Source organism: Trifolium pratense, linkage group LG6, assembly GCF_020283565.1.
Source record: "Trifolium pratense cultivar HEN17-A07 linkage group LG6, ARS_RC_1.1, whole genome shotgun sequence".
Lineage (NCBI taxonomy): Eukaryota > Viridiplantae > Streptophyta > Magnoliopsida > Fabales > Fabaceae > Trifolium > Trifolium pratense.
In genome coordinates, this window is record NC_060064.1 from 30,679,959 (window position 1) to 30,698,517 (window position 18,559).

An 18,559-nucleotide genomic window follows, 5' to 3' on the forward strand; every position below is an offset into this window, starting at 1 on the left:
CCTTGTGAGAGTCCCGTAACTTAGTTTAGTTGATAGAGACATTACATTTTATATATAAGGGTTGTAGTTCGAATTCCGGACACCCTAGCACTTAAAAGCTAGAATTCTTAGCTATTAGATTATCTGGAGAAAAAAAACATGCGAGTAAAAATTGCTCGGTAATAATATTACATATAATATGTTGTACCAAAATATAATATTGCAAATAATATGCAACACACCCACTTATTTAGATGAAATTTTAACCACTAAATAAGTTGACCAAAAATATACCTTCATAATCTATTATATATAAGAATCACCATAATTAATCAACAACAGTACACAACCGAATTCAATTTCAAACTTAGTCTAAAATTAAGAGAAGATATGGGATCAGAAACCTCACAAAAGCTTCCAGTTATTGACTTCACTAACATAAACTTGGCCAATAGGGAATTAGTGAAGTCTCAAATCTATGATGCACTAGTAGAATATGGTTGTTTTGAAGCAACTTTTGATAAAATTCCCTTAGATCTTCGCAGAGCAATATTTGGTTCATTAGAAGAGCTCTTTGATATTCCTCTAGAGAAAAAACAAGTTAATGTGTGTAAGATGAAACACCAAGATTATGTTGGGCAATCTCCTTATGTACCACTTTTTGAAAGCTTGAGCATTGACTATCCAAATGACTTTGAGAGAGTAAATACTATAACCAACATCCGTTGTCCTCAAGGAAACCTTAATTTTAGGTAAGTATACAAATTATAATTTCATATAATTCTCAATAGGCTTTGTCTGTCCTTGTATATATAGCTCACTTGGCAGGAACATTGCATGTAATATATAGTGGTTGTAGTTTGAATCCCGGTACTCCCATTTATTCACATTAAACTATGAAATTTTAGACTTTATATGCTTTCGGTCTTTATATATTTTTTTCTACATATTTCACTTTTTACTTTTAATTGAGTCTTGATTTTTTGTCTTTTCTTTCGGTAGTCTAGTGGTTAGATTAACACACTATAAGTGTGGAGAAATAGAGAATTTGGGATTTAAACATCAGTCCTTCTAATAATATTTCTAGTAGCTATCAACTGAGCTAACTTAAAGGAACAATTTAGTCGTCGCAATAAGATTTGTTCATATTAAAATGGTTCTTGTAAGATTCATTTTAGTCCTTATGTAGCATATAATTATAGCTAGAGAGCTACCTCTAGGACAATTTGTTCGGAAAATTCGAATTAGATTCTTAGAATGAACAATTTTTGCAAAATTTTACTTATCTTGCGATCGAACTTTGAAGATCATATTCATGACCCCTTTCCCTGAATATCGAAGAATTAACACCAAAAATCAAATATTTTACATCATATAAATATCAATTCTTATATGAACAAATTTTGTTATTTTGTTTTATTTTTGCAGCAAAACTATACATTCTTTCACTGAGAATGTAACAGAGTTGGATGAGATGATAAGGAAGATGATTTTAGAGAGTTTGGGGGTTGAAAAGTACATGGAGGAGCACATGAACTCAACTGATTACCTTCTCCGTGTTATGAAATACAAAGGCCCACAAACCAGTGACCCAAAAATAGGCCTCTTGACACATACAGATCAGAGTATTTTCACCATATTGTACCAAAATGAAGTGGGGGGTTTAGAGGTGTTGACAAAAGATGAGAAATGGATAAGCTACAACCCTTCTCCAAACAGTTTTGTAGTTATGAGTGGTGATTCTCTTCATGTAAGTTCCTTTCTCGCCATTCATTGTTAAAAATTAGGCCAAATACATTTAGAGATTTTAAGTTTTGTATTTGTAACGGATACACAGTCTTTTAAGTCATTCAACGTTTACACCCTTATTCTTTTCCGTTTAACTATGTTACAAACGTGAATTTTAAAGGATCCCTAGATACATTTGGCCTTAAAAATATTACCAAACTTAAATGCAGCTGATGCAGCCTCAAATATTGTAGCATTGTTGTTGTGAAAACCTTGATGTCGGTAGCCCAAATTGTGGTCACATCACAATCATTTAACCTTTTGTTAAATTGTTGTCGGATCATATTTAAATTGTGTTGATATTGATGAGGTTAATACGGCGCTTACGATATGTTTATCAATGTAATGCACAAAGTGTATATTGAAAAAAATTGTGAATTTTGCAGGCATGGTCAAATGGGAGGCTGCATTCGCCACTTCACTGAGTGATGATGAGTGGGAATGAGACAAGATATTGCGTAGCATTGTTCACCATCCCAAAAGATGGATGCATTATAAAAGCTCCAGAGGAGCTGGTGGACAAGGAACACCCTTTACTCTATAAGCCTTTTGATTTTGCAGAGCTCCTCAACTATCGTTACTCTGAAAAAGGTCTTAGGGATAAAAACGTTCTACGCGCTTACTGTGGTGTTTGAGCTTATTACTTGTATCATTGTTGATGGTCACGTTGTTTTTATTCAACCCTAAATGAGTAGACATCAACAGTTTACCTTGAAGGGTATGTTATGTGTTTGGAGTCGGTCATTGGCTTTGTACCATGACTTTGTGGTGTGTTCAATGTTTATTTCCTCGATAGTTTGCCTTGGAGAAATAAAACTACTTTGTGTGTGATGGACGTTTGACAAGTGTACTAAAATCGTCAAGTAATAATAGTGATAAAAAATATTGTCTCCACAAGAATTGTTCTTATTTCAACGAAATAATAATTTAACTTAGCATGATTTAAAAGCATGCAAAGTGGGGCTTTTGGTTTGGTTGTTTGAACAAAAGTTTATAATATATCTACAAGCAATTGGAAATTGTTCGAATCCTCTTTCTCCCTATTTGGCAATTAAAGTTTTGACTATAACAACTGAACTCCTATATTCACGACAATTTAGCAAATTATACACAAGTACAATTTTTTAGCTCATGGTCCATCCATTTTATCAAATATAATACTCTAATCTCTTAGAGGTATGCTAATATTATCAAAAGCTTACTCATGGTTCATCTATGAGGGATTTTAGTATTCTTAAGAAGTTCAGAGTCGCAATTCATCCTCCTAAGGCCTCTTTCTTAGTAGAAATTATATGACAACCCCCATCAATTAATTGGCTAAAGTGCAATACAAATGGTGCTTCAAACAATGTCTTATCAGCTTGTGGTGGAGTTTTTAGGAATCACTATGCAGAGTTTGTAGTTTGTTTTGCTGAAAATGTTGGTCATAATTCTTCTCTAATAGCTGAACTGTCAGGAGATATGAGAGCTATTGAAATAGCTGCTCATCACAATTGGTCTAACTTGTGGATTGATGCAAATTCTACTCTTGTAGTAATGGCCTTCAAATCTTCTACAATCATTCCTTGGACTCTAAGAAACTGCCAAAGGATGCCGAAGGATGATTACAAGTATGAACTTCATAGTGACGCACATGTTTAGAGAAGGTAGTGATAGTGCATATATCCTAGCAAATATGTACTGTGTGAGAGAGATGATGATGGGTGGCAATGAGACAAGATATTCCTTAGGGTTGTTCGCGGTCCCGAAAGGTTGATGCAATTTTAAAGCTCCAAATGAGCTGGTGGGCGACGAACACCCTTTGCTCTTTAAGTCTTTTGATTTTGTTGACTACCGTTGCTCTGAAAAAGGTCGTATGGATAAATTTTCTCTATACACTGTGGTGTTTGAGCTTATTACTTGTATCATAGTTGATGGTGTACCGTAATTTTTCTGTTTTTATTCAACCCTAAACAGTATACCTTGGACTGGATGCTATATGTTTGCAGTCATTGGCTTTGTACCATGACTTTGTGGTGTGTTCAATTAATATTTCCTAGGCAGTTTGCCTTGGAGAAATAAACTGTTTTTGTGTGTTACATTTTTTACATTGGCTTTCTCTACTTAATTTACAAGGCCACTACTTCAATTTTAACTTTTTAAATTGGCAAAAAGTAATTTTAAAAATATTGTTAATGTGTTATAGTTATAGATTTAGAGAAAGTGAGACTTTTAAAATGAATATTGAACATATATACAAAAAGTAACCACTGATCTATCCTTTCCTTTATCTCTCCTCTAGCATACTACCCAAATTTCTCACCACTAGACCTCCCAAACCTAATGTCCCCTGTAGTTCTCAAGTTTTGCCTATACATAAAAATGTACAAAATATACCAGTTGTTTGATTTATAGTTACCAAAAACACTTTTGATCTATGATGTCCTTAATCAGTTCCTAACACTGTTAGTATTAGACTATACCAATCTAATACACTTTTTTAACCTGTACTTTTATAGGTCTTGTCTTAGACAAAATTCTACAAACTTCTCCACAATAAAAAAAAAAAACACCCTTCCTGACCTATCTAATATTTCATCCTATCATATTCATTGGTGCAACCACTCGTCCATAGTCTCTATATCTACAAGATTACTTTCTTAATGGTTTTTACATAAAAAAACCAAAACATAAAAGGTTGAAAAAATAGAATACACACTATCGGTGTAAACTAGTTTTTACACACAACCGGTGATAATTAAGTATTTGACAGTCGTTTTAAAAAAAAAAGGTTTAAAAATGAATCTGTGGCATGATGAATTGCCACCGGATGTGTTTTACACCGACAGTGCACCTTCATTAAATTCTAATAGTTTTCCAAATCATATATTCGATGGACCAAGTCCAAAACCCCGAAACCAATTGGTCATCAATTAGCACAATCTCAAATTAATATAATCAACACACCTTGAAGAAGATTTAGTAACTAAAAACTAAAACTGAAATATCTCAACAAATTGTCATGTATTATATAAATAAATAAAAAATGGTCCAAACTAACTTAACCCTGGTCTGTACACAACTGTCCACCAGGCACCTGTAGGGGAAAATGCAAATCTTTTAAAGATATGCAAGCTAGCCAGTAGCACTGATGAAAAATTACATCAGTAACAGATTCAGCCGCAAGTGAAGACATGCCTACAACACTATAAAACAACATATCTAAAATGCCCCAAGGCAAAAATCTACTAAGTTTTACAGTCATGAAAAGATAAAAATAACCCTATTCGGTAAAACCATTATCCTCAAAGGTAACACAGAATTAAGTTATTTTAACTTCAGAAAATTGACACCCCTCGTCAACTACAGGTATAAAACATTTACTATGTGCACATCTGATTATATGGTGAGAATCAGATTCCAATAGCAATGTTATAAGTAGAGGCACAAAGGTTGTTGTTCTAAGTTATCTTTCCTTACCTCAAAGAGATGCTCTAGGACTGCGAATTGGGAATCTTACTGGCGAGAGATGGGGACCACAGGCACTGAGGACTGGTTATAGTAATTTCCATCAGAACCCTGAAAACCCTGATAAGCATTCATAGGTGGTGTAAAAGGAGAAGCATTGTTCATGGCAACCCCAACTGCAGGATAGGTTGCCATTGATGGCTGTTGTTGCATCACACCATAGTTGTATGCCATATTGTTAACCGATCCAACAGTCGGCATATACTGCGGCACCGGGTATTGTTGAGGTGCTGGTGGCAGTGGGGGTAATGGGGGTGGTGATGATGAGGGTGGAGGTGGTGGCTGATCATTTGGAGTATACTGCTCGTTGGATGTAGATGCATTGTGTTGGGTAGTTTCAGAAAGTGAATAGGGAGGAAGAGGTTGTTGAGGATTCTGAGATGGCACGTAAGATGACTGACCATTTTCAAGCTTAGTTCTCTTTTCAGAGTGATATTCAGCAGAAGACTCTGTCATCGGATTGCCTATGACACCTTCTGATGCTGCGAAAGAGGATAGCACACAAGACAGCATCTGGATGGATGATGTGGATGCAGTAAGCTTTGCTGCCACTGCGGCGGCTGCAGACTTGCGCGGATCTTCTTCGCCATGTCCAGAATTTTGATAATACAGCCCTTGTTGTGCATACATTAACGGGGTTGATTGCTCCCCACCAGAGATAAAATTTGCAGGTATCATGGAGGTTTGAATTTCCTTTGAGCTCTGTTCAACTAATGACTGAATATTGTTGCAAGTATTGTTCGCATGTTCCCACTGAACACGAGCAGCCTGAAATATTTAAAACACAAGTAGTCAAGTACTCAAATATATGAAAGATGCTCGTGCTGCATTAGAACAATGTACTTACCTAATACACAAAATATTTCAGAAATTATAAATGACCAATATAACATTAAGATGTTTATCATATTAGAAAAGAAAAAAAAAAAGTTAGGATTGCTTTTAAGGCATGAAGAAAATGAATATGATAGAATGGAAAAGCAGAAAGCAGTTCCAGATGCTCCTCAATGTCAACTTGAAGAGCAAACTTTTCCGAAATTAAACCAATGCATCTCTAAACAACACAACTATTTCTGCTCTCATCTACTTTTTTCCCTCAATTTTCTGTTATCACGTAGAGATTTGAAATAACTACAAGAGTTTCCATCCCTAACACCTAAAGGCTTCAATGCATGCATAATACACCAAAAGACTAGTGTTGGTTATAAATGCATTACAATCATGTTCTACTACCTTATTGATTTTAAATGTTTTACAATCAAGTTCTACTGCCTTATTAAGGCCACCACATTAATTTGTTTCATACTGACGAAGTTCTAAATTATCCATCTGGTGGTTAGGAGCCAGTTTCCAATAGATTAATTAAAAAAGAAGAGTAAATATTAATTCTAAGGTACCCTATACACAAGAGGAATTTTTTTTAAAGTTCTTTTATGATGCACTCTATCTACTTTGTGAGAAAAGAAGTACAAATGTTTTTAGTGCTAGTCTATTTATAAAAATATACAGAATGAGAACAGCTATAACAAATAAACGAATTAGTGTAGGTTCCATACCTGAATCTGGCTACGGACTTGATCCAGCTTGAATTCCTGTGAACAAAAACATGTTAGAATAACATGCTGTTTTAGGTAGTTCAGCAGTTCAGTAAATTTAGAGTGTCTAAAATGAACCTGATCCTGAAGTGCCTCTCTCAGGTGAGACACAAGGCCAGCTCTTGATGATTCTATTGCTGTTAACTGCTCAATGCAGTCCTTTAGTATGGCATTATGCCCCTGGAGCTCATTCACTACTGCAGATCCATGGAGGTTCCCTACAAATAGATGATTGAGTCACATTAACAGGAACTGAATATAATAATGTTATTTACTTGACAACGTAAGCACGTAGAACAAGAGATGAATTGTTGATTTAAAAGAAGATTAAAATCAGACATTAACTTGAGCTAATGCTGTCAATCACTAAATTAAAATGATTTACTGGTTATCTTCTGCTAAATTAAATTAAAATTAGACTCCTATTAGGATACTATATGGGTAAGAAATATCTTATAAGACTGCAATTTAATAGTTATCTTCTGCTGTGTTTCGCCCACCCTCTCTCCAAAAGTCCACTGACTGCTATATATTTCAGCACAGGGCTTTCATTATGCTCTCCATAACAAATCCAATAATTCAAAAAATATTTTGACCCTTCTCACTGTACTATTTTACAAAAAGAATATTTTCCTCACTGCTTATCCATTTCCTGAAAAATTAAGAGAGCGTGTGGTAGTGCTGATTTAGGAACCAGGGAGAGATTATACAGTATGAGTCATCTCATGACAGAATGACAGCTACATAGACAAGTTTAAAAAATTATTCATGTGCGAAAGTTATTTTATTTACTATGCATGTTGCGTCTGACATGAATCGACTATTTCAGTCAACACCAATTAACCTTTTGGCATTCGGGTAGAACAAATACAGTAGTAAAAGAAAGCAAACAATGAAACAAAATGGGCAATGAGCTATGCTAGCTCAATGCAGAGCACTCGTGGATGAATCATAATTACTGCAATTAGGGAAACAATTACCATACTTAAATTTAACATACCTGAATTACTATCATTATCTGCTTTCTCAAGAGAGCTAATGGCATTCCTGCATTTGCTTAATACAGCATCTTCATCTGTCTGTCCTCCATAAATATGATGATAGCCAGAAACTATCTTATCCAATGCATTCCCAGCAGATGGCCTCTGCAAAAGGTTAAGTAAGTATAAGAGATACAATCACAGTATGCAGAGCATATATATGGATACAAATAAATACATACAGAAACATTACCAGTTTCACATTCATAGGTTTCACATTTGTAGGTTTCACATTCATAGGTTTCACATCACGGTTATTGTTTTCCGCATGCCTCCCAACAATTTCTTCCTTGAGGATTTGACCACGAGAACCAAAAACTTTTCTTTCTTCCCATATACCAACCTGCATAAAGAAAAGAGATGATACGTTCAATGAAATTTCATTGATGCCAATATTTACTATTTCACATGATTTATTTTACTACAAACATTTTGTCAGAGCCCAGAGTGTTTCTCTAGGTGATGTGGGACTAAACATCACACTACAGGTAAAAATGAGGTTGCAGGTTCAAAACCTAGTGTACAACCTATAAGTCCCTTTGTGGTTTGAAGCAAGCACCAAAGGTTTGGTATAGTTGAATAGAATCTAACTAGGTCCAAGTTGGATTCAAGAAAAGTTAAATAAAATCTAACTCTGTCCACCTTTTGTGCCTTCAAAATCAGAAAACAGCCGACATTTTGACCAAGAGCTTAGCAAGAACAAGTTTTGAGTATTTGATTAACAAGTTGGGCATGACTGATATCTATCTATGCACCAACTTGAGGGGGGATGTTGAAATATTTAATCATTACTAGACTAGATACTATTTGATTTTATATTTATTGTGTTTTATTTTAATTCCTTAAATCACATTCTTTATAAACTTTTTTTTGACCTTAATCTAGTCAGTTTTGGACTTTAATTTTTCCAATACACCTTGTCAAACCTAACACTATTAGACTTGGAGTGTGCAAAATATGGTGAGTGTTGGATGGATCTAGGATAAGCTCTAATACCATCTTAGGGATCAAGAAATCTATGATTGATAAGATCGTGAAGCTATAGAGAGAATAAATGTACAACTGTTGTAATAGAAATAAATTGGTTGGTGACAATCTATAACATAACACATACTTATAGTAAGCTGAGCAGTTTAATTACAGCCCACCTAACACAGTTAGTTAGTTAGTTATTAGGTAATAACAGAATGCTTAACTACGGTTAATCTATAACAAAAAATATAGGATGTCAATTAATTAACAGACATTGCATTCCACGGTAGAGTCAACATACACAAAGTTGTTAATCATATTTTGTAGATTGGAAGGTCTAAAAGAAACTAGTAGAGCTTTAATTAATATATGGGGGAAGAAAAAAAAAGCAGACAAGATTAAGTCAAAAAACATGCATCATTCACAAATTAAGAAACATGAATAATCGAATTACCAGTCGCATCGCTTGATTCCTTGCATAGTCGTCTCCATTTTGAATGACATCTCGAAGAGCATCTGGAAGAACCTTCCAAAATTCACCTACAAATTCAGAACCCTTTCGCCTGCTGTTTTGTAAAATATCATTTGCAAGAAACAGAAATGGCAATTTCTTCTCACGAGGAGAGCAATGGAACTGTTTTGCCCATGTTTCCACAACTAGTTTGGCTTTGTTCATATGAAATATGCACCAATGTGACAAAGCTTGACCAAATTAAGGAAAATATCCAAGAAACAGAAAATATTTATAAGCAATAAATATGGAGAATGAGATAGAGAGAGAGAGAGAGAGAGAGAGAGAGAGTGAGAGAGAGAGAGAGCTAAGCACATATGCCGATTAATATGATACAAGATTAGTGTTAACCCTCATTTGGTAAAGAAGGAAATAACAGTTATATTGCATTGTTCACTAGCAAATGTGTAGAACTTCATAACCAGTTCTGCAGTTGAGAAGAGGGGTATTCATTGTTGCAATAAACCAAGGGGAGAGGCGAGTGTTTAGCAAACTAGGTGAAGGAAGATTAAACCCCTGACAACATTACAAAGCTAATGCTCTAACTTAAAAATAATGTAATACAAAATCATGGATGATATTAAACAGTAAAACCATGGATGAACAAACTAATAAATAGTAAACAGATAAAAAAAAAAAAAACAGCTACTTGAACAATGCAGTATTGAATACAAACAAGGAAAATATACATTATAGCCCACAAAACGATCTACAAGGATACTCTCTATGCTTGTCTGCGAGCTATTCAGCTTGGCTAATTTTTCCACTAAAATCTGTGGATTGAATGTGCTACCCATCCTTCCAGTTAAAGTTGGCACAGCTAATCAACTAGAGTTCCAACTTTAATCAAAACCTTTTAAAAAGAAAACAAGGGAAACACAAACATTAGAACGGAATGAAGCAAAGCATCGTGAACAAACCAAATAAAAATAGATGAAAGATAAGATATATTTTGATTGATACACAAGGATACACATAGCTGTTACACAAAAAAAATGTAGGTTGCGGAACCCTTCGATAGAAGATTTCCTGCTAATCATTGTTTTGAAATGTACTCACCGCTCCCTAAAGAAGTATGTCAATAAGACAAATTTGACCAACTAGGAAATTATTTATAATTATTAATGTACATAAAAGAGAAAATAATTTATTTGTGGCCCTACAGTTCACAGCTAAATGCACTACATAATCAAGAATACAAACAAGTATCAAACAATCGCACGCACAATTGACATGGGTTTGGGCAAACCAAACAATGAATATAAGGGTTTACAACAGAAGTCCTTTTGCACTAGGTGGGTTAGATTCATGGATCAAACAAAATCATAATCTCCTCTCATTAATAATGTTTAAAAACAAACCATTTAAGTATAAATCCTTCTTTTTCCCTGTAGTTTTTTAAAATTTCTCTCTACCTCTAACTATAGGACTGTCATCCATATACGGCTTCTACAAGTTTTCTTCAGACATGCTTGAAACAATGAACTGATAAATTAATGCTTTAAATGATGGATAGACATAAACACAGTTAGGGCATCAACAAGATACAAATCAGTATTACAAATCTAAAAATGGATTGAATTGAAGAAGATTTTTGGTTTGCAATAAACAACAAAAGCACAAGAGAAGAAAAAGATGGCTAACAGATATTCTTACTATGAAATATAAAAGAAAAGTAAGACTAGGCAATCAAAGCTATGAGAATAAGCAAACAATCCTTAAAAAGATTGAGAAATTCAATATCTAATTAATTCACAGATTTTAGTTTCAATCATAAATTTGCAATGTGAAATGAAACTTCTGTGCATAAATGAAATGTTTATTTATGCCCTAATCCAATAAAAGACGATTTTTCCATTTATATGCAATCGGATACCTGAAAAAGTACAAAGAGAAATGCACGCAGAGGACAGGTGACCAAAACACATGTATGAATATGTGACAAACAAGCACAAGCTTTCTAATATTAATGACATCAAACCACTAACATGAATGAATATGTGATAGACATGCACACGTATGGCAATAGTTATGAGTTATGACATCAAACAGCAAGCATAATTTAGCACGTGACAGACACACTTGCTTGACAATACTAATGACATCAAACAACAAGCCACGACCAAAACACAAAAAGCAGAAATACAGATGTAAACCATATAAGCAAAAGAAGCACAAGTAAATGCCGCCAGTTCTCAGATGCATCAGATAAACAGCTTCAGAAGAAAACAAAATCCTTCACATTAGCACATAATGTTTCAATTTAGCTTCTAAAAATTCACATCATGATGACAATTATGCAATATGATTATCTCTGGTGAAAAAGATTATAGACCATGAATTCACATTTACAAGGTTCATAATCAAACCACAAACATAAGTAATTAAACCACCAACAATTATGCAGTATAATTATCTCTGGTGAAAAAAACTAATGACATCAAACCACTAACATGAATGAATATGTCACAGACATGTACACGTATGGCAATACTTATGAATTATGACATCAAACAACAAGCATGGATACATATGTGACAGAGACACACTCACTTGCCAATATTAATGACATCAAACCAAAACACGTAAAAGTGAAACATGGATGTAAAACATATAAGTAAACAAAACACAGGTAAATGCCACCAGTTCTCAAATGCATCAGATCAACCATCTACAGATGAAAACCAAATACTCCACATCATGATAACAATTATACAATATAATCATCTCAGACGAAAAAAATTATAGACCACCAACTCACATTGAAAGGCATCAAATACAAAGATCATAATCAATCATGAAAAAACAATACTGATACCATCATGAATGTCACACACTCATACAGACACACATACAGATAGCATAAAGTACAAGATTCATGGTCAATAATGAGATAGACTCTGCCATAAATTCAGCAGAACTGTATCATAATTCTCCAACCAAATCACTGAGAAAACCCTAAAGCCTAAAAACAGCCACCTCTCAATAAACTTCATAAAAATCAAATTTTTCCATATGTAAATCAAATCTTCCAGTTTATCTAAGTAAATTTCTCGATAAACTTCATAAAATTCACATCAAAATTACAATTATCACATATAATTATCTCAGTCACAAAAAAAAATTACATTAATCAGTCAAAAAAAATTCTCACAATAAATTTCTTGATAAACTTCATAAACTCAAAAATTCACAATCAATCACTAAAACACCAAAAGAGATTTAACATGAATATTTATTAGGGATTAATTGGATAAATTGCATTAATTCAACTTAACTGTCTCAAAATTCATCATCCAGACAGTCTCATTATCCTTTAACTCATCAACAAATAAACAAATTGAACAAACAAATAAATAATAAACAACAATCTCATTCAGTTCATTCAACAATTAATTAAACAAAAACAAAAAATTAAACTAAAATAAAATTCATATTAAAGTAACCAAAAAACCTCAGACTTCAGAGCTAAGTAAAACAAAAACTATGAAAAAATTAAAAACGAATAATCATAATCATAATCATAATGAATAATTGAAGAAAAACCAAGAATTGAAGAAGTATATATACCTACGTAAATAAAAGTGGAGCAATGAAGAATGTTGATGAAGAAAAGCAAGGAACGAAAACAATGGCGAATCGTTGTGAATTTTGGGTTTAGAGAAGAACTGAGAAGAAGAAGAAGAAGAAGCAGTTGAGTTGAGTTTTGTTGGGTTTTAGTTTCAGCTTTTGCGTTTGCGTTTGAGAATGGCTTTTATATTCAATGAAGACAACAACAACAACAACAATAAAACACAATTAAATTGAAACTGTTTTCCGATTTTCCGTATTCCGAAATTACCCTTGTACGGTTTGTGAGAAGTGAGTATTAGTTTTTGCTAACGACGTCGTTTAATGAAAGGGTTTTAGGGTAATTTTTGTTTGATGTTATGTCAGCATTGTTCTTTGCTAAGCCTTTCACTTCTTGAACTTTTTTTTTTCTCCAGATTCTTGAGTGTTTTTTTTTATTTATTGTTTGTTTGACAAAGGACAAAAGTTTCTTTGAATTCTTTGACTTTTACTTTTTTTGTATAGAAGACTATGAATTAAATTAGACAAATATTTATTTTTCTTTTGCTAAAAAGAAATTAACAAAAATAATAGTCATAATTTATTTTTGTCAAGTAGTGGCTAACTCTTGCATATTATTACACCTCTGTCCTTAATTATAAGATCATGTTTGACCACTGCACGTACGCTAATGCACAACTTTGATCACTAATATCTTTAATTGTCTATTAGTAAAAATTATAAAAAATTAACATTTTCAAAATACTCATCAAAACAAATTGAACAAGATATTATTTGCTAATATTTACCTTTATATATTATTAAAACAATACAGTCAAAACAAGGTAAATTAATAGTATATTTTTTTCAAACAGGGTCTTATAATTAAGGACAGAGGTAGTATAATATTTCTACCAATTGAATTGTACTCGTTTTAATCCCCGCAATTGCAATTGAGAGAGGACTAGAACCACTTGATGTTAGAACTGATCCCCGAATAAGATTAGGAGATACAGTGGGCTGTATACTTGTGGTGAAAACCCAAAAAATAAAAATAAAAATTGGAGGGGGTATTTTTTAGATTCGTTGAAATATTAATGTAACTAGTGACTACATACATTTTTTTCTAAGTTCATTGAATCATTAAAGTATCTGGTAATTTTTTCTTAAAGTATAATTAGAATATAAATAAAGAATTTATTATATTTCATTTTATGATAATGTAAATAAAGAATTTAATTAATACCTACATTTTTTTTAGTTACATAATTAAATACTTATTCTAATTATACTCCCTCCGTCCCAAAATATAAGCATAAACTAGTCAGCAAAAATTGATGTATTTGGTGTAAAATTTAGTCCAGATACATTAACTTTTGTTGACTCACTTTTGGTTATATTTCGGGACTGAGACTTTAGTATAAGAATTAAATTAATAACTATTATATTTGGTGTAGTAATTTTTATTCTAATTATTCTTTAAGAAAAAGTTACTAAATACTTTAATGTTTCAATGAACTTAGAAAAAAAAATGTATGTAGTCAATATATTGACTAGTTACATTAATATTTTAACGAATCTAAAAAATACCCCCTCCAATTTTTATTTTATTTTTTGGGTTTTCACCACCAGTATTCAGCCCACTGTATCTCCTAATCTTATTCGGGGATCAGTTCTAACATCAGGTGGTTCTAGTCATCTCTCAATTGCAATTGCGGGGGATTGAAACGAGTACAATTCAGTTGATAGAAATATTATACTACCTCTGTTCCTAATTATAAGACCCTGTTTGACAAAAATATACTATTAATTTATCTTGTTTTGACCATATATTTTTTTATAAAAATTATAATATAATAACAAATTTTACTAACTATTTTTTTTTATTAAAAAATATTTTTATTAAGTACACTTATTTTATCGATTAACATTTTTATTACTAACGATAAATATATTGTGATAAAAAACTAACCTCCGATAGTATTATGTGCACTGAAAAAATCCCTAAAAAATAACAATAGAAACAACAAACACTAAGAAAGAGAACCAAAAATTAACTGCAATAAATAATACATGTCAAATATACGTTTCCTAGGATATTTTCCTAGGTAAACAACCTAGAGAAACGTGTTTCTGCCACAAACAGAAAAAATCTGGTTTGAGGCTGACATTGAGATGGTTAGCGACGAAAATTTCGTAGAAAATACCAAAAATTCTTGTAGTGTAATGACTGAAGTCCTTCTAAAATTAGTGGACAAAGGTCACATATTTTGGCTTGCGGTGGTTTGGTGCATTTGGTTGGAGCGAATTGCATCGCCTCGATGCAATTGTATTGTTTGATTTCGTCGTCTCAAAACATACTTTTTTTTTACACACTAGAACATAATAAACAAAACTAATATCGTAAGAGAGAAAAAAAGTTACATTGCATTGATGAAAAGGAGTAAAAATTACACAAGCTTAAATGCAAAAAAAAAAAAAAAAAAAAAACCATGATTCAAAGTTTAAATATCCTGTTTACAAACAAAAGAAATACTTGCTCAAAATAACAGTGAGAAATTTTCATGAGACCAATTTCTTCTAACAGTAACAGAACCATAAAGCTTCATCTCCACATGCACATGTACATACATGTGTACACATTCATATTGCATGGTCATTCTTCCCCTGTTTTTTCTTTTTCTTTTGTTTCACTGTAAAATATATATATAAAAAAAACAAACAAAAAACTGTGATTATATGATATGTACTAATGTATGGATCATATACAACCATATTGGTGAGAAGTGAAACTTTTGAAGGAACTAAAAGTTATGTTTTCCTTTTCTTTTGTTTTCCTTTTCATGAGGTTGTTTTCCTTCAAATAACTCATCAATATAAGTCTCTATATCCTCAGGTTGATACTTTATATATTTCTCTGTCTGTCTTCCAGCATCTAAATTCTGTGAAAACCTCCCAACAAATGCCCTATACGCCGGAATCACCACGGCCGATATGGAAACCCGAAGCTCTGATTGAAGTTGTTCATCCTTCACAACCCATGAGCTTTGTGTCTTATGAATGTCATCAAACATTGAATTGAAGCTTTTGAACCTCTCTTTCAGTACTGGTTTTTGCACCTTTCCATTTACACTCAACCCTTCATGACTCAGACATGTTAGAACTCTATTCCATGTTTCTCTTTGGTAGGTTTTGTGGTAGTTTCTTAATTCAGAAGATTTCTTTCTACACCATGTTGCACCCAACAATTCGCTCATTTCATTTGACGCTTTAATTTTTTGTAAAATGTATCTACCATTGTTCATCATGAAGAAGTTGCTTAATGCCACGTCTTTGTACAATTTTGCTTTCCCATCTAGGCTCGTTTCGAGTAATTCCATGATTCTTATTACTTGTGCCGCAAATGGTGACAACGCTTCATTGGGATCATGATCAGATCTACTAGTTGAATCTGCGCGTTCGATCTTTGAATTGTCCTTGAAAACTTGATCAAGTGTTTCTGTGTAATCACCAGCTATGTTGAGGTAGTTCATTATGTAGCGTGTGAGAGGATGAACCGCGCCACCAGGGACCGGATTCTTTGCAGGTTCTGATTTGATTTGATTTTCCAAGTCACAAAAGATAGAGATAACTGACTCGCCAAGGCGTGTCTTGGCGACGTTTATCTCTGTCTTTAACTCTTCGGAGGACTCTTCTGGAAAGAGTCCATCCAACTTTGGTATAACATCTCTAAGAGTTTCGTACATGTCAAGCAATTTGAAAAGCTTCTCTCCAGCGCGCTTTGTCATGGCAGCACCTTCTGCGAAGTTGAGAAGAGGAATCACAACTCCGCAGGAGATGCTGTTAAACAAGCCCTCCGCAACAGACGGATGACTTGAAAACACCGCCTTGGCTAATTTCTTTTCCCCGGGAAAATACACCCCGGCGCACTGACGAAACGTGTTTGTCCACGCCGGAATCATGTCTCTTGCTAGAATCTCCCATTGAACCTTCTGAACCATATCATCAATGCTGACTCTTTCCAACCCTAGCTGTCGTTGAATCTCCTCGAAAGCCGTCCTTCGCGCCATAATGTACACCTGACAAATCTCCGATTCATATCCGCCGTTCAACATCGTGCCAGCAATCTTACTCATACAAGCAATCACCTCGTCCGTATAACCCGGAAAATTCGGATCGGATTCTTCCTGTTGAATCTGATCTTTAGATTCCCCTTCCTTCTGTGCAGCAGGTTTCAAATTGGTTGGAATTCTAGAATCTTCTATCAACAACCGAAAATCTTCTTCCAAAAACGACATCGCTTTCTGTTGAATTACACCGATACGATTCGATATCGAATTGCTTCTTTCGTTTTCATCATGATGAGTCGTCGTCAGAATTTTCTTAAGTTTCGAAATCCGATTCACAGATTCAAGCAACCATGGATCTTTCACCAGAATCTCTTCCCATTTCGCTTTACCTTCTGTTTCACATTTCGCTAAATTCTCCGCCACACGATCCAAAAACTTTTCTACACAATCAGGAATCTCGATCGAAACTCCTTCATTATTCTCATTGGCAACAAGAAATTGATCAATGTCATGTGAAATATTGTCAAGGCTATGAGGAGGAGATTCAGCGGTTTCTTTTTTGTTGTCTTCCTCCGTTTCATTTTCCGGCGGTGGTTGTTGTTCTCCATCGGTGAGATTTTTATGCATGATGATGGTTGTTACGACGGTTATGTTTTCGGTTATGGAGAAAAGGAAAAAGAAAATGAAAAAAAGAAAAGAAGCGTTTCAAAAATGAGAAATGCGAATTATGTGGAGAATCATTGGTTTGTTGTGATTATAAATTGAAATTTTAATAATTAAATAATTATTATTATATCTCTCCAGTCTCCACCATTAGAGAGAGTTGACCATTGATGATATTTTAAAATTCGACGTCGTTTTGTTTGTGCTTCCCACTAACATTCCATTAACTAATTTAAATATATTTGGGTTTTTGAATGTCAAATTTTATATTTGAACACCTCAAATCAAGGATCACATATACATGGAGTATATGAAATGCTCATCTCTGCACGAAGATGAAGAAGAACATGAAAATGGATGCACATAAATTGCAAAGTGTGTGTATCACATTAAGTTTTAGGTTCAATTTGACTCGACATATTTTCAGGAATTTTTTGTATATTTTAAAGTCTAAATTGAAGAGAGTTAGACGAAAATAGTAACATTTCATAATCATAAATGGTAATCTTATACGAAAGTAAATATATGAATTGAGCAATGTACAACGCTCTGATATTTGTTCGGTACACCTAAAAATTCTACATCATTTGAGAATCGAGTTTAGGAGTAGTTTATATAAAACACTCATACTTTTTAACTCACCGAGTCGTCTTTTAGAAAGAACAAAACTATGCGGGCTCACACGCAGTCCAAAGCAAACAATACATCGGAACATAGTGTGGCGTACTTGAGAGTGAAATGGAACATTGGCGCTAGAAGGATCGGGGACAAACTCCACGTGCGCTTTAGCCCCTTAGCCTCGATGGGACAACTGTTTTGGTACACTTGAAACTCCCACTTCGCTTGAGAATCGAGACTAAGAGTAGTTTATATACAACACTCACA

General features: G+C 33.6%; 2 protein-coding genes and 1 pseudogene across 3 annotated transcripts; 1 reads left to right on the plus strand and 2 right to left on the minus strand.

Moving 5' to 3' along the window:
- The first annotated feature begins 300 nt into the window (after positions 1 to 300).
- Positions 301 to 2,667, plus strand: LOC123891446 (annotated as a pseudogene).
- Positions 2,668 to 4,724: 2,057 nt separating this feature from the next.
- Positions 4,725 to 13,172, minus strand: LOC123891447 (histone acetyltransferase KAT6A). Of its 2 annotated transcripts, none has more exons than XM_045941320.1 (8): positions 12,963 to 13,172; positions 10,114 to 10,245; positions 9,336 to 9,583; positions 8,103 to 8,252; positions 7,870 to 8,014; positions 6,948 to 7,087; positions 6,831 to 6,866; positions 4,725 to 6,042 (listed from the first exon to the last, which is right to left on the minus strand). In XM_045941320.1, the coding sequence occupies exons 2-8, from the start codon at positions 10,187 to 10,189 to the stop codon at positions 5,263 to 5,265; spliced, it is 1,575 nt and encodes a 524-aa protein (XP_045797276.1). In that variant the 5' UTR covers positions 10,190 to 10,245; positions 12,963 to 13,172; the 3' UTR covers positions 4,725 to 5,262. The 2 variants fall into 2 exon arrangements, with proteins under 2 accessions (XP_045797276.1, XP_045797277.1); XM_045941321.1 differs by having other exon boundaries at positions 12,967 to 13,166.
- Positions 13,173 to 15,332: 2,160 nt separating this feature from the next.
- Positions 15,333 to 17,718, minus strand: LOC123891448 (exocyst complex component EXO70B1-like). Its single transcript, XM_045941322.1, has one exon. The coding sequence runs from the start codon at positions 17,636 to 17,638 to the stop codon at positions 15,746 to 15,748; it is 1,893 nt and encodes a 630-aa protein (XP_045797278.1). The 5' UTR covers positions 17,639 to 17,718; the 3' UTR covers positions 15,333 to 15,745.
- Positions 17,719 to 18,559: the final 841 nt, after the last annotated feature.